The sequence below is a fragment of the Anguilla anguilla genome, chromosome 1 (assembly GCF_013347855.1).
Source record: "Anguilla anguilla isolate fAngAng1 chromosome 1, fAngAng1.pri, whole genome shotgun sequence".
Classification (NCBI taxonomy): domain Eukaryota; kingdom Metazoa; phylum Chordata; class Actinopteri; order Anguilliformes; family Anguillidae; genus Anguilla; species Anguilla anguilla.
This window is the reverse complement of record NC_049201.1, coordinates 57440437-57457689: the sequence shown is the minus strand read 5'-3', so window position 1 is coordinate 57457689 and position 17253 is coordinate 57440437. Positions and strand designations below refer to the sequence as shown.

Here is a 17253-nt window from a genome sequence, read left to right as displayed (position 1 = left end):
TATCCAGCATTACAAAATCGATTTCTGAACCAGCAACAACCTAATTTCATTAAAAAAAATTATTAAACCATATATTGCAACACTTTTTTTCTTGAAATAAAGGCCACAACTGAATCAATTTCAACAATTGTTTTTCTAAATTGTAGTGGTTTTGTTTTATAGGCCAAGGCAAAATGTATCAAGGCATATTACAGGAACATTGAGAAAAGAAAATAAAACATAAATGTGCATGGCAAACCACAAAATGGAAAAAGTAGTCATAGAAATACATAGTGCAATTTTTAAAAAAGTAATTTAATCAGTCAAAACGAATTCAGCACATTTCTCCCTCCTTTATCCTTGGAGTGCACTTTTACATAGGCTACGCACTGTTGCTCTCCTTTTATCAATTCCACAGAGAACGTGCTGCTTCAGTGGTTTCTGGGACCGCATGAGCACAAATCAGTTACATTTCAACAATATAAACTTGAATAGAGATAAGACCTGGGCTGCGTTTCCCAGTTTCGATGTACCTTAATGTTCTACGAAGGTTTCTGAAGTATACCTTTCAAAGGGAGCGCGCTATTTTACGAGTGTTTCCTAGACTATACCTTAGCAGTTGCCTTAAGGGACAGTTTCACAGGTACGTCGTAAGTTGGAGCTGGCCTTCACTGTGGTGCTGAAAAGTGTATCAATCGATGCCATGCAAATCGATTGTCTCACTTGTAAAGGCGTATGAATGACGTTTTAATATAACAAGTGTTTTCATAATCATTTTACATCAATCTAATATTGCAGAAGAGGAAGCTATGCCTACTAAAGATCATCTGCTAATCTCTTTAAGAGTCAAGATGAGACCTTGTGATAGTTTCAATAAATACATATACAGTAGGCTACAAAAGGTAAAATGAAGAGCATCAATCGGGACATATAAGCCATAGTCTGGGACTTCTTGGAAGCCCAGGAAAAAGGATATAGGCTACATATGGGTGAATTATTTTGTTCTTATTGAAACAAAGGTCTAATGTTAATTTGTTTTTGTCACACAATATATAGGCAACTGTAGCAGCATATCCACTGATTCCTGCTGACTTTTCTCTGCAGTGCAAAAATGATCGTAGATGAAAGGCAAAAGCGCGTCTGGAAATTGATCATGATTAATTCTATACCGGGTATGCCTTATGAATAGGCTTACCTGTTAAAGTGATATGTTCATCCACATTGATTTGCTGTTGGATAGTCTTAAGTTAAGCAATGACGATAGAATCGTAAACAACCCAGCTCCAGTGTGTGAATGGTACCGACCCACTAAATACCCACCTAAATGCTGGGTTTCAAGAGAACATTGGGCATTCCATTAACCAAAGTATTACCCACTAAATCTGATCTGAATGGGGCTTTAATTACATATATTAATAAACATGTGACACTGTATTGTCTCCAGTAGGCTACTCACAACAACTTGTGTCTCCATATCGTCCCTACCTTAGCTAACAAGAACGTTGCAGTTAGAAGGCATAGGAAGTGTATGGGCTTCGTATTTAAAGTGACCAATCATACTAGTGAATACATTAGCATAAGTCTCCACCCCATCCCCGCCCCCACACTGACAAAAATCAATTCTAGTCCGCGCCAGGAGAAAGTGGCTCTTCGCGAGCGCGGAGAAATATTTTGCGAGCGAGTAGAACCAGCTCGCGCGCGGCTCATTGTTTTACTCTCGGTGTTGAAATTTTCGTGCGCGAAAGTGGTTTTGTGCTCGCGCAGTGAATATCTGCGCGCGTGTCTGCTTGTTTTACTCGCGCAGTGAATATCTGCGCGCGCGTGACTGCTGTTTTTTACTCGCGCGGTGAATATCTGCTCGTGCTGATTATTGGCATTAGATGCCATATACTTGCTCTGGAAATCCGACTGCGCGAGCCGCGGAAATCTCACGGGAGCGAGGCGCTCAGTTTTCAGGGTTGATCTCCACCGGCTGCACATCTTCATGCATGATGGGAAACGACTTGCTCTGGTTTGAGCGAAGCGCCAATTGGCTCTGAAAAGCTGTCACCACCCACAAGGAAGTTATGAGACTTCTGTCTTATCCATCATTATTCCAAGATAAACTTCATGAACTATCAGACAGACACCAAATTATTTTTATCAGAGTACTGACATTCACAATTGAACACTTTACACATTCCTCATAAATGCTGTCTTAATAAATATCTCTGCAATGGAGTTTATATCGAAATAACTATCAAAACCCCTGAATAAAATATGAGAAAGTAATTAGAAGACACTCTTGGTACACAAACTCCTGTATCCAATAATAATAATAATAATAAATGAAGACTTGATTCACATCCATTTGTAGTGAGTGTTATTATATAGTATTTCTAGCTGTTCTTGTATACCCCCAGTAAAACAAAGAATAATTAGCTGGCCAAACATTATCAATGGTCTCGAAATTATAATTAGCCAAAATTGCCAGATGTAGTGGGATTTCTATTGCATCCACTTCATCGGCAACAAAGAACGCGAACGCGATATCTGCCATTGGCTTTGCTCACACGGGTTTTATATTCTTAATAAACCAGTGATTTGTTCCAAGTCAGTGTGATCATTGACTCACACACAAACAAACTGATTTCTACAAGGTATGCAGTCAGAAAAGCCATATCTGTCACGGATTGTCGAGGGAATGGACCCAAATGCACAGTTAAAAAAACCCATGAACTCCAAAAGTGAAATACAGACTTTAATGACAAAAAAAAAAAAAAAACAGAAAATCCAAAGAGAGACGCTAAACAGGTGAACAGGCAGAAGCAGGTGAACAAAAACAGGCACGGGGAAACACGGGCAAACTCTCAGGCAGACACATGTGGAACCACGAGCGAAAACACAACCAACAAGGATCCAGCCCCTGAGTCCAGGAGACGGGAAATTAAATAGACAGACACTGACGAGACACAGGAGGGCACCATGAACAATCAGGCCACGGAAGGGAAGGGGAAACGAGACAGCCAGAAAACAATGATTAGACAATTGAAAACAATCATACAATTAAACAGGGGGGAGCAGGACACAAAACAGAAGTGCCGCCATCTGCCGGCCCAACAAGGGAAACACAGACAGGAACACAGAACCATGACAATATCATCAGTAAGCTCCACTACGTAAAAATAATATAAGCTTATTTTTTTCACAAATTGGATTAGTATTATGGATAGGCCCTAATTTATTACCATCATGATGGGAATAGACAGGTGAAACGACAACATTCTCATGATGTGCTATGCATAGAAACGTGGTTTGGATAATAAATTTTCATAAAGTTATTATTAAGCTATGTCATTTGTGCATGCAAATGTAGGCTACTAGATGAGCAATGTAGTACAACTGTCGATTTAAAAAGCAAAATGTTGGCCTAATAATGCTAAAACTGTGAGAGGATGAGCGGAGCGCATAGCTAAGGGACAGCGAGTGCCTCAGACCACCCTTCTAAAGGTATACCTTTCAGAAGGTATACCTTAGCTAAGGAGGTGCTGGGAAACAGCTCGACAACTAAAGGAAAACTTTAAGGTATACGTTATGAGGCATTTAGCACTAAGGAGGCTCTGGGAAACGTAGCCTGATACATATCTTAATTGCCTCAAGGATGATCCCATTCATGTTTGTGGAGCAAAAGGGTGGGGAGCGGGGACAGGGAGTAAATAGATACATTCCTCTGATCATTCTAATGATATTGTTTGTTTATCAAAGATGATAATCGCAAAGACGAGATATCTGACAGTATGTTACAAAAATAATTAATGTCACTCTACCGTTACTATATTGTAGGAGGGCAGAAAACAATACAAATACAAAGAGCTTTCAGTGCAAATATTGGGAACTAATATTTACTGTACACTGGACAGTTCGGGGTAAAGTTCAGGTTTGCGTGGCTATGTAATGGAACAGATGTCTTTTATGAAGCCAAAATTCTTGAAAAAATACCATTGGTAGACACAGCTCTTCATAGAGCTACTATAACTTCTGCATTTGTGAAGCTCTCTTTCTCACTGCTATCTTTAATCAGTGTCCCAGAAAACAGATGATGATCCTCAAAGAACAAATTTATGGAAAATTAAGGTAGGTTTTTATGAAGTAGGTTTTTTTTTTTTTTTTTTTTTATTTTGAAATGCAGTCATATTTAATGAGCACAAACTGCTAAAATGTCCACTGTAAATTCAGGAGACAGCAAATAATCATGTGTTTTTCTTCAAAATGTGATATCAGTAGTTGCTTTGTATCATGCTGCAGTTCACAATTCAGGCTCACATGGACATGAGATTGAGAAAGACTTTATGTGCAGCTCAACTGGCAGCATAGATATGGTCTGGATTTGATACCTGACCTTGGGGCCTGTTCAAGCAGTTCAACAGTGCTTTAAGAGAATAAGCTACCCAGCAGCCCCTACATTGTGATTTATATGGCTGTAATACTACAAAACTATCTAACACACCCAAAAGTCTTTATTATCCAAATTATTGTAATATGCATACATGGTGAAGAATAAATACATGTGTAAAGTGAAAAACTGTAACTGGCCTACATAACGCAGAAGCAGGAATTTCAGCCAGGTTCTTTCCTTGTGCTTGAGCAAAACCAACTCACAGTGCAATTTAACATTTGATATAATGCTTCATAAAGCACAGTTAGGCTATATGGTGTAGTTTTTAATTATGTTGAGATTTTGAATTTGTCTTTATATCTTGAAAGCAAAAAAAGTTATTATATTGCAGACTGCTGAAGGATTTCATATTAGTCACTGAATCTTTGTTTCAGATGTAGGACTGTCAAAAAGTTTTGAACAATTGAAGAATGAATGTTGTTCAAAATTTTTTTCCCCAGTTCGACCTTAAAATTGAGAACTGAAATTTTTGTTATAGGTCCTGTCTTTTGTAATATTATGCAGATTTCATATACTAAATCACGTATTGAATGGAACTCACTATTTTCAATGCCTACATGCTGTGGCCATACTGTCACTCTATCACAGAAAGAAAAACACACAGGCAAAAGTTAACGCTCTCTACCCGCTCACAAGAGGAGATGATCAAGTAGGCTACCAGAATGAAACATCCCTCCAAGCTGACCAGAATCTTGTTGTCGAAACAGACTGAATAACTGAATTATCTGAATATTGGAACGAGTTGGCTATGTTCTTCTGCGGAGAGCACTGTGAACCGAAAACGTTCTGCCTTTAACTACAAGTTGACCATCTTGTGGTCCTTGCCGTTAATATGAAGAGATGCGTGTCCAGCACTATGGACAACTCTCGTAACTCTTAACCAGAAGGAATGTAACATTAGCCAATGTTTCCATGAAAAAAATGTTTCCATTTGTGCTGACTTCCAAGTCATTTGGCAACTGTGCCGCATTGTTTTGCAATGGTGAAATAATACAGGTCAGACCAGTTATGATTTATAGTATTTGATTTATAGCCCTATAGCTCAGTATGTCAGGGCTTCCAACTGATTTGCCTTTGAGAATGATTTGAAAAAGTATACAGTGTATTACAAACTTTTTAATTTATTTTTTAAAAGGAGAATTGCATGTTTTTGACACAAGAGATCTTAACCTTAAAGTAGACTGGAATTACTGTTGTGTTAAACATAAGAAGTTCCCTTAGAACATTTAAAACATTTCAATCATTGAACAAATTCATGCACATGTATGATAGTGAAGATCTCTGCTCTTCTGTTCTAGGATGAAGGGGGTCACAGTAATTATACTGACTGGAATCCTAGCTTTGGGACAATGTGAGGACCATGAACATACACTAGGTAACTGGCTATCGCGGAGGGGAGGGGAAATATTTCTTATTTTTGTCCTGATCGGCACAAAGAATTGCACAGACAAGTACTTTTTGTGCTGATGTTTTTAATGGCGCTTCATTAAATATAAGGAATCGATAGATGAATTGATAGATTGCTTTCTTGCTGATAGATGACATCAAGTGTGATAATACTCTATTTTTATAAGAAAAACTTTTAGAAGCTTTCTCTTCTGTTCATCTGACATTGTGAACCATATAATTTTCCATATTGAGACTTGGGCATAAAATGTGCAGATTCTAGTATGTCCATGAATATGTAATGATACATCAACTGCAATGATGGACACTGTCAGCCACAGAAACATATTTTGGTTCAGGAAACTCTGTGAGGTGGAGATGGATGCCAGTGTGATTCATAATGGTACTGAAAAAAGAATAAGTTTTATTGTCATGGCTAGGAGTAATAAAGAAGTATGCCATAGTTAAGAAAATAATTCTGCAATATCATATTAATATATGATAAATCTTTAATTTTTTCAATAATTACAAAATAATTGTGAAATTGCTGTTACTTGATACTTGGAACTTGATACTTTTGCTCTGTCTGTCCTATAGAGAATGTGGCCCTGAGGGGAAAGGCTTCACAGTCATCACAGTATAATTGTTTAGCTGAAGCCAGGAATGCAATTGACGGCAGACGTGACTCAGAATATACCTCTGGATCCTGCACGCACACTAAAATCCAGGATGACCCCTGGTGGAGAGTGGATCTGCTCAATGTATACAGCGTGACCTCAGTGACCATCACTAACAGAGGAGACTGCTGCAGTGAGAGGATCAATGGGGCTCAAATACGCATTGGGAACTCAATGGAAAACAATGGAAACAACAACACATTGTAAGAAATGAAGGAGTTAGCCATAGTTATGAAAATTCATAACCCTTATGATATTAATCTCACCCTTTAACTTATCCCAGGTGTGCTGTGGTGTCCACCATCCCAGCAGGAAAGTCCATAACTTTTCAGTGTCATGGAATGGAGGGGCGCTATGTCAATGTCTTCCAGCCAGGAAGCTCTGAAGTCCTAACTCTATGTGAGGTGGAAGTCAATGCAAGCTCTGTTCCTGGTGGGTATGAACAAGGGTCATTAGCCTGAACACAGACACATGCAGGTTTTGTGAGAAGGACATGTCTGCATTTCCTTGAAGGCACAATAAAACTTTTTAGGATAATTCAAATGTAAAACTGTAAGGGACTTTCAACTGTACAAACAGGTGGGCGGCACAGTGGCGCAGTGCATAGCACTGTCGCCTCACAGCAAGAAAGTCCTGGGTTTCAATTCCTTTTTGTGTGAAGCTTTCACGTTCTCCCTGTTTTCCTCTGTGTACTCTGGTTTCCTCTCACAGTCGAAAGACATGAAAGTAGGCAAATCGAACTCAACTCCAAATTGGCCATAGGTATGAGTGTGTGAGTGAATTGTGTGTGCGCCCTGTGATAGATTGGCGACCTGCCCAGGGTGTATTCCTGCCTCTCGCACAATGCATGCTGGGATAGGCTCTAGCACTATTTGCTCAGTGGTATCCCTGATTTTATTTTCTTACTCTACACAGGGAACATGGTGATGGATCCAGTGACCAGTGATGGAGATGAATTCACAGAGCCAAAGTGTCGAGTTACAACACCAGGTAAATTTTCACGGCCATTACTCTGACATGTGTCACCTCTAAATGCGTTGTGGAGCGTAGTGCTGTCATTTGTCCACATGGGGAATCATGAGCCGTACTGACTTGAGCAATTTAATATTAAATGGCAACACCAAATTGATAGAAGTGAATCTTTGTATTGACTTTGGCCGCCATTTTGTCTTTCCTGTTTCTACGGTAGATAATGCAGCAACTGGTGGAAAAGCAACTCAGTCTTCAACTCAACATTATGGTGGTGCAGACAGGGCCATTGACAGAAACCGCAGCCCATTGTATGATGCTCAAACCTGTACTCACACTACAGTTGAAAAAAACCCCTGGTGGAGAGTGGATCTCCTTAGAAAACACAGAGTCACCTCAGTGACTGTCACTAACAGAGCGGACTGCTGTGCTTCCAGGCTGGACGGAGCAGAGATCCGTGTAGGGGACTCTTTGGAAAACAATGGCAATGACAACCCAGTGTAAGGCATCGATGCCTGGCTTAACGTTAGAAATGCTTTGTCTATGTCATTCTGCTGATTTAACACTGAAGCTAAGTGGCACTGGTTTTTGTGTATTGTTGTTTCTTTCTGTCTCATCTTTACAGCTGTGCTGGGATTTCCCACATAAAAGGAGGGGAATCTGTCACCTTCCAGTGCCATGGGATGGAGGGACGCTATGTTAACGTGTTCCTCCCTGGGAGAGAGAGGGTCTTGACTCTTTGTGAGGTGGAGGTGGACGCCAATGTGATTCATAATGGTACTGAGAAAAGAATACTTTTCATTGTCATAGCTAGGAGTAATAAAGAAGAAGTATGCCATAGTTAAGAAACTAATTCTGCAATATCATATTAATGTATGATAAATCTTTAATTTTTTAAATAATTACAAAATAATTGTGAAATTGCTGTTACTTGATACTTGGAACTTGATACTTTTGCTCTGTCTGTCCTATAGAGAATGTGGCCCTGAGGGGAAAGGCTTCACAGTCATCACAGTATAATTGTTTAGCTGAAGCCAGGAATGCAATTGACGGCAGACGTGACTCAGAATATACCTCTGGATCCTGCACGCACACTAAAATCCAGGATGACCCCTGGTGGAGAGTGGATCTGCTCAATGTATACAGCGTGACCTCAGTGGCCATCACTAACAGAGGAGACTGCTGCAGTGAGAGGATCAATGGGGCTCAAATACGCATTGGGAACTCAATGGAAAACAATGGAAACAACAACACATTGTAAGAAATGAAGGAGTTAGCCATAGTTATGAAAATTCATAACCCTTATGATATTAATCTCACCCTTTAACTTATCCCAGGTGTGCTGTGGTGTCCACCATCCCAGCAGGAAAGTCCATAACTTTTCAGTGTCATGGAATGGAGGGGCGCTATGTCAATGTCTTCCAGCCAGGAAGCTCTGAAGTCCTAACTCTATGTGAGGTGGAAGTCAATGCAAGCTCTGTTCCTGGTTGGTATGAACAAGGGTCATTAGCCTGAACACAGACACATGCAGGTTTTGTGAGAAGGACATGTCTGCATTTCCTTGAAGGCACAATAAAACTTTTTAGGATAATTCAAATGTAAAACTGTAAGGGACTTTCAACTGTACAAACAGGTGGGCGGCACAGTGGCACAGTGCATAGCGCTGTCGCCTCACAGCAAGAAAGTCCTGGGTTTCAATTCCTTTCTGTGTGAAGCTTTCACGTTCTCCCTGTTTTCCTCTGTGTACTCTGGTTTCCTTTCACAGTCGAAAGACATGAAAGTAGGCAAATCGAACTCTAAATCGAACTCGACTCCAAATTGGCCATAGGTATGAGTGTGTGAGTGAATTGTGTGTGCGCCCTGTGATAGATTGGCGACCTGCCCAGGGTGTATTCCTGCCTCTCGCCCAATGCATGCTGGGAGAGGCGCCAGCACTATTTGCTCAGTGGTATCCCTGATTTTATTTTCTTACTCTACACAGGGAACATGGTGATGGATCCAGTGACCAGTGATGGAGATGAATTCACAGAGCCAAAGTGTAGAGTTACAACACCAGGTAAATTTTCACGGCCATTACTCTGACATGTGTCACCTCTAAATGCGTTGTGGAGCGCAGTGCTGTCATTTGTCCACATGGGGAATCATGAGCCGTACTGACTTGAGCAATTTAATATTAAATGGCAACACCAAATTGATAGAAGTGAATCTTTGTATTGACTTTGGCCGCCATTTTGTCTTTCCTGTTTCTACGGTAGATAATGCAGCAACTGGTGGAAAAGCAACTCAGTCTTCAACTCAACATTATGGTGGTGCAGACAGGGCCATTGACAGAAACCGCAGCCCATTGTATGATGCTCAAACCTGTACTCACACTACAGTTGAAAAAAACCCCTGGTGGAGAGTGGATCTCCTTAGAAAACACAGAGTCACCTCAGTGACTGTCACTAACAGAGCGGACTGCTGTGCTTCCAGGCTGGACGGAGCAGAGATCCGTGTAGGGGACTCTTTGGAAAACAATGGCAATGACAACCCAGTGTAAGGCATCGATGCCTGGCTTAACGTTAGAAATGCTTTGTCTATGTCATTCTGCTGATTTAACACTAAAGCTAAGTGGCACTGCTTTTTGTGTATTGTTGTTTCTTTCTGTCTCATCTTTACAGCTGTGCTGGGATTTCCCACATAAAAGGAGGGGAATCTGTCACCTTCCAGTGCCATGGGATGGAGGGACGCTATGTTAACGTGTTCCTCCCTGGGAGAGAGAGGGTCTTGACTCTTTGTGAGGTGGAGGTGGACGCCAATGTGATTCATAATGGTACTGAAAAAAGAATACTTTTCATTGTCATAGCTAGGAGTAATAAAGAAGTATGCCATAGTTAAGAAAATAATTCTGCAATATCATATTAATGTATGATAAATCTTTAATTTTTTAAATAATTACAAAATAATTGTGAAATTGCTGTTACTTGATACTTGGAACTTGATACTTTTGCTCTGTCTGTCCTATAGAGAATGTGGCCCTGAGGGGAAAGGCTTCACAGTCATCACAGTATAATTGTTTAGCTGAAGCCAGGAATGCAATTGACGGCAGACGTGACTCAGAATATACCTCTGGATCCTGCACGCACACTAAAATCCAGGATGACCCCTGGTGGAGAGTGGATCTGCTCAATGTATACAGCGTGACCTCAGTGACCATCACTAACAGAGGAGACTGCTGCAGTGAGAGGATCAATGGGGCTCAAATACGCATTGGGAACTCAATGGAAAACAATGGAAACAACAACACATTGTAAGAAATGAAGGAGTTAGCCATAGTTATGAAAATTCATAACCCTTATGATATTAATCTCACCCTTTAACTTATCCCAGGTGTGCTGTGGTGTCCACCATCCCAGCAGGAAAGTCCATAACTTTTCAGTGTCATGGAATGGAGGGGCGCTATGTCAATGTCTTCCAGCCAGGAAGCTCTGAAGTCCTAACTCTATGTGAGGTGGAAGTCAATGCAAGCTCTGTTCCTGGTTGGTATGAACAAGGGTCATTAGCCTGAACACAGACACATGCAGGTTTTGTGAGAAGGACATGTCTGCATTTCCTTGAAGGCACAATAAAACTTTTTAGGATAATTCAAATGTAAAACTGTAAGGGACTTTCAACTGTACAAACAGGTGGGCGGCACAGTGGCGCAGTGCATAGCACTGTCGCCTCACAGCAAGAAAGTCCTGGGTTTCAATTCCTTTTTGTGTGAAGCTTTCACGTTCTCCCTGTTTTCCTCTGTGTACTCTGGTTTCCTCTCACAGTCGAAAGACATGAAAGTAGGCAAATCGAACTCAACTCCAAATTGGCCATAGGTATGAGTGTGTGAGTGAATTGTGTGTGCGCCCTGTGATAGATTGGCGACCTGCCCAGGGTGTATTCCTGCCTCTCGCCCAATGCATGCTAGGATAGGCTCTAGCACTATTTGCTCAGTGGTATCCCTGATTTTATTTTCTTACTCTACACAGGGAACATGGTGATGGATCCAGTGACCAGTGATGGAGATGAATTCACAGAGCCAAAGTGTAGAGTTACAACACCAGGTAAATTTTCACGGCCATTACTCTGACATGTGTCACCTCTAAATGCGTTGTGGAGCGCAGTGCTGTCATTTGTCCACATGGGGAATCATGAGCCGTACTGACTTGAGCAATTTAATATTAAATGGCAACACCAAATTGATAGAAGTGAATCTTTGTATTGACTTTGGCCACCATTTTGTCTTTCCTGTTTCTACGGTAGATAATGCAGCAACTGGTGGAAAAGCAACTCAGTCTTCAACTCAACATTATGGTGGTGCAGACAGGGCCATTGACAGAAACCGCAGCCCATTGTATGATGCTCAAACTTGTACTCACACTACAGTTGAAAAAAACCCCTGGTGGAGAGTGGATCTCCTTAGAAAACACAGAGTCACCTCAGTGACTGTCACTAACAGAGCGGACTGCTGTGCTTCCAGGCTGGACGGAGCAGAGATCCGTGTAGGGGACTCTTTGGAAAACAATGGCAATGACAACCCAGTGTAAGGCATCGATGCCTGGCTTAACGTTAGAAATGATTTGTCTATGTCATTCTGCTGATTTAACACTGAAGCTAAGTGGCACTGCTTTTTGTGCATTGTTGTTTCTTTCTGTCTCATCTTTACAGCTGTGCTGGGATTTCCCACATAAAAGGAGGGGAATCTGTCACCTTCCAGTGCCATGGGATGGAGGGACGCTATGTTAACGTGTTCCTCCCTGGGAGAGGGAGGGTCTTGACTCTTTGTGAGGTAGAAGTAAATGGAAGCGCTGTTCTCAATGGTATGTGCTTGTACACAGTGGTGGAATTGTAAAATGATAAAAAGGGCATGATGTTTGTTAGCCAGAAGCAAGGGGTTGAGTGACTCTAGGGGATTCTAGAGGCCTGGTCTTTCATGACAAAATTGTTTCTAAACATCACACTGAAATGGATAATTCTGATGACCTCTGAGTGTAGAAAAAAACTTTATTCAACAGTTACATGACCCTCATGGATGCATTTTGCCAGCCTAAAACTAAAATGTGTGACTTACAAACAAATTCACCAGACCTAGCTTTTCAATAGCATAGCTATGCAACAAATGTCACGACCAGGATACTGTTTTTCATGGTAATCATTTTACATTTCTGACTATACTTATAATGTGTAAGCTAAATGTACAGTCCTTTCGGAAAGTATTCAGACCCCTTCACTTCACCACATTTTGTTACATTACGGCCTTATTCTAAAATTGAATAAATTAATTTTTATTCTCATCAATCTACAAATAATACCCCATAATGACAAAGTGAAAACAGGTTTTTATCAATTTTAGCAAATGTATAAAAAATAAAAAACTGAAATATCACATTCACATAAGTATTCAGACCCTGTGTTATGACACTCAGAATTTAGCTCAGGTGTATCCTGTTTCCATTGATCTTACTTGAGATGTTTCACCACTTGATTGTAGTCGACCTGTGGTAAATTCAATTGACTGGACATGATTTGGAAAGGAACACACCTGTCTTCATATGGTCCCACCATTGACAGTGCATGTCAGAGCAAAAACCAGACCTTGAAGTCGAAGGAATTGTCTGTAGACCTCAGAGACAGGATTGTGGCGAGGTACAGATCTGGCGAAGGGTACGAAAACAATACCGCAGCATTGAAGGTCCCAAAGAACACAGTGGCCTCCATCATTTTTAAATAAAAGAAGTTTGGAACCACCAGGACTCTTCCTAAAGCTGGCTGCCAGGCTAAACTGAGCAATTGAGGGAGAAGAACCTTGGTCAGGGAGGTTATCAAGAACCCGATGGCCACTCTGACAGAGCTCCAGAGTTCCTCTGTGGAGATGGGAGAACCTTCCAGAAAGACAACCATCTCTGCAGCACTCCATCAATCAGGCCTTCATGGTAAAGTGGCCAGACGGAAGCCACTCCTCAGTAAAAGGCACATGACATCTCACTAGGAGTTTGTAAAAAGGTACCTAAAGGACTCTCAGACCATGAGAAACAAGATTTTCTGGTCTGATGAAACCAAGATTCAACTCTTTGGCTACAATGCCAAGTGTCACATCAGGAGGAAACCAGGCACCGCTCATCACCTGACTAATACCATCCCTATGGTGAAGCATGGTGGTGGCAGCATCATGCTGTGGGGCTGTTTTTCAGCAGCATGAACTGGGAGACAGGATTGAGGGAAAGATGAACGGAGCAAAGCACAGAGAGATCCTTGATGAAAACCTGCGCCAGAGCACTCAGGACCTCAGACTGGGGTGAAGGTTCACCTTCCAACAGGAAAATGACAACTCATGAGAGACCTGAAAATAGCTGTGCTGCAACTCTCCCCATCCAACCTGACAGAGCTTGAGAGGATCTGCAGAGAAAAATGGGAGAAATACCCTAACTACAGCTGTGCCAAGCTTGTCGCGTTATACCCAAGAAGACTCGAGGTTGTAATCGCTGCCAAAGGTGCCTCAACAATGTACTGAGTAAAGGGTCTGAATACTTATGTAAATGTGATATTTCAGTCTTTTATTTTTAATAAATTTGCAAACATTTCTAAACCTGTTTTCACTTTGTCATGGGGTATTGTATGTAGATTGATGAGAATAAAAATTAATTTAATCAATTTTAGAATAAGGCTGTAACGTAACACAACATGTGGAAAGGGGTCTGAATACTTTCTGAAGGCACTGTATCTCCAAGGTTATATATTTAATCCATAACGAAACACTTCCAAACAACACAAAATATTGGGAAATATTACAGAATAATCAGAGTAAACTACAGAGCCATTAAAGTGAGACAAAGAAATAAAATATTACAGCAATTGCTTCCTTGTGTGTGCTTATCTTTGCCTGATCCTCTTGCACAACTAAGAATGGCATATATATGATTGGATCAGATGCAGATATCTTGCTCCAATCGCTGTTGAGGATATTTGCATATAATCACACAAATTGATTAGATATGGCTCTCATTCCATTGGGATGGCAGGTTGAGTTAAGTGTGAGGTTGGTTTTGCTGATGTGCTTCAACATTACCTGCAGGTTAGCTAACGCTGAGTTGAAACTAGGCATGCGTCAGTATATTGTCTAAGTAGACTGTTGTTGGGGAAGTGAGGATTAACACAGTTTTTTAGACGGATCAGACCAAAATAAACCTTTACCAAAACACTGGAAACCAAAAAGTGTGGAGAAAGGAAGGAACATCCAAAGCACACCATCTAATTTGTGGAATATGGAGGAGGTAATCACATGGATTTGGCAAGTATGAATGCTTCTGGAACAGGCTCACTTGTCTTTATTGATGATGTAATGGAGGATGGCAGCAGCAGGACAAGCTTGGAAGATTTTGTCTGGCTATGTACAAAGAAATTCCTTCACCCTCATCAGCTGGTGCTTCATCCTGTAGCAAGACAATGACCCTGTGGCAGGGCTCAGTTTTCAGGAGGAATTCAGGGCAATTAGAGGGCCACGCCTACTAGTTAAGTAGGCACACACCTGGATTACGTTATGAATCAATCCAGAATTTTAAAGTGTGCTTTTTTCCACATTAGGCGCCTGAGGCTGGGATCCCCACGACAGCGAGAGAGAGAGCACGTACAGGCTGTGGGAAAGGCTGAAAAGTGACCGTGTTTAATTTCATTTATTTGGTCTTTGTTGTTTTAGTTTATTGTTTTTGCCCAGATCCTGTGAGGGTGACAGGCGAAGGTTTTTGCATTTGTTTGTGCTCAAGTGTGCTTATATTCTCTTTCTCGCTATTTGAATAAAATGCCAGAGTTATCCGGAATCCCCACATCTCCCTGTGTCCAGCTCTTCTGTCCCTACCAGGGTGGTAGACCCCAAACACACGGTCTAGGCAACCAAAGGATTCATCAGTGCAGAAAAGCAGAAAGTTTTGGATTGGCCAAGTTTGCTGCAGATGAAACTGAAGACAGAAACAACCCAAAATAAAGATGAACTGAAGGCAACTGCACTGAAGGCCTGGAAAAATTTTTCCAAAAAAAGAGATACCAAATATTTGTTGATGTCAATGGGTCGTTGATTTGATGCAGTTATCATTAGACTTTTTTGTTTTGATTTACTAGTAAATTAATCCCTTGGGCTCTATCTTACACCCGGTGCAAAGTGGCGCCAAGCGCAACGCTAGTGTCTTTGCTAGTTTCAGGCCGACGCAGTTGTCATTTTCCCATCCAGCGCCCACGTTGTTCAAATAGCAGATGTACTTGCACCCATGGTTGGTCTTAAAATGAGGTGTGGTCAGGCGCATTGTTGGTGCATTGCTATCTTGAGGCAGCGGAAAGCGATTGCGCGAACAAAAACCTGGTCTTAGGCCAATGGTGCAGTATTTTACTGTTATTTTAAGGGCGCATTAAGATAGTAATATGCACCTACATAAGCAAATGCACAATGCGCAATGTTGGAAAACATGGGAGCTACAGTTTACCCCTCTGAGGTGTCTCACATTGTAGTGGGCCAGTTGCAGATAACATTGATTGTTTACCACCAAACCCAGTTAAATTGAGCTTTTAATCACACCCTTTGTGCTACATCCTCTACCCCCTTGTCCAGTCAAATTGTCTCCCCTTTATTTTTATTTTTTTAAATTTATTTTTCTACTTACAAAAGTATGGCGGAATAAATTTAACTCTTTAAAATTCCACACATAATATTTAGAAAAAATACACGTCATAATGGTTAGTCATAATATTTATTAGAATTATCCGCCATTATAATAGCAATCCACCAAGGTGCAAGCGCATCTGGCTTTTAAAGGAATGGGAGATGACACTCTGATTGGTTTATTTCATGTTACGCCCAAAACACACCTATGATTAATTAAGAGACTAAGTACAACCCCTTCGAACAATGTGCCTTACTTTGTGCTCAGATTATCCGCCGTTAAACTAGCAAAAGTGGATTTGGACACGCCCTAAATGCACTAGCGCCATGCGCTTTAGACTGTGCGCTTAGATCGTTAAAATATAGCCCCTTAACTTAATTTTGCACAGCTGAAAATGGGGGGACTCAACACAAAAACAGCTGTTTCTGTAAAATGGTAAAATGTATACACATGTAAATACCACAAAATAAAAGCTGATGGTATATTTGCCTTATATTTAGCTTGATCTCAAATCCTTAGTGAAAATAACAAATTTTACTCTACCACATACCTTCGGAGAGCTCTGTATTACAAGTATTATACAAATTCATAAATTTGTTGCATATATTTCAGATATTATCTTCATTCCATTAATGAATGCTTTTTCCTGACTTGATATGTGTTTTTAAGCATTAATAGGCCTAACTTTTCTTTATGTATAATATAATCTTTGTACATTTGAAATATTATCTGTTAAATCAAATCATCAAATCTAATAAAATGTATTTATTTAGTGCCTTTCTCAAACAATTGTCACAATACACTTCACAGACAATCCAGGCCTAAACCCCCACAGGAGCAAGCCTAAGGCAACAGTGGAAAGAAAAAAAACCCTGGTTACAGATAGGAAGGAACAGTTAGCAAGTTAACAACTTCTCATATCATTTCTTAATCCCGAAACTATGGAAAATAAAAGGGTTATTGATTGGTGATTTTAGCATATTTGTGTTAAATAATAATGGTGTATGTGAAATAGCCTGTATAATTTGCATGAGACCATGCCATTTGACATTTTTAAGTAAGTAGCATCATTTTGCCAAGTGGTGAGACTTCAATCTCTGGCATGCTTCTCCTTATTACCAAGCCGAAGCCAAATATTGTGATATGA

At 40.6% G+C, this 17253-nt stretch overlaps 1 protein-coding gene across 1 annotated transcript; it reads left to right on the top strand.

Annotated features, from left to right (window-relative positions):
• Positions 1-3940: 3940 nt before the first annotated feature.
• On the top strand, positions 3941-15281 carry LOC118208809. The gene is made up of 18 exons (XM_035383710.1): positions 3941-4092; positions 5713-5789; positions 6398-6680; positions 6761-6909; positions 7393-7467; positions 7667-7946; positions 8072-8223; positions 8421-8703; positions 8784-8932; positions 9428-9502; positions 9702-9981; positions 10107-10258; positions 10453-10735; positions 10816-10964; positions 11448-11522; positions 11722-12001; positions 12127-12278; positions 15040-15281. The coding sequence occupies exons 1-18, from the start codon at positions 4055-4057 to the stop codon at positions 15045-15047; spliced, it is 2940 nt and encodes a 979-aa protein (XP_035239601.1). The 5' UTR covers positions 3941-4054; the 3' UTR covers positions 15048-15281.
• The last annotated feature ends 1972 nt before the right edge of the window (positions 15282-17253 follow it).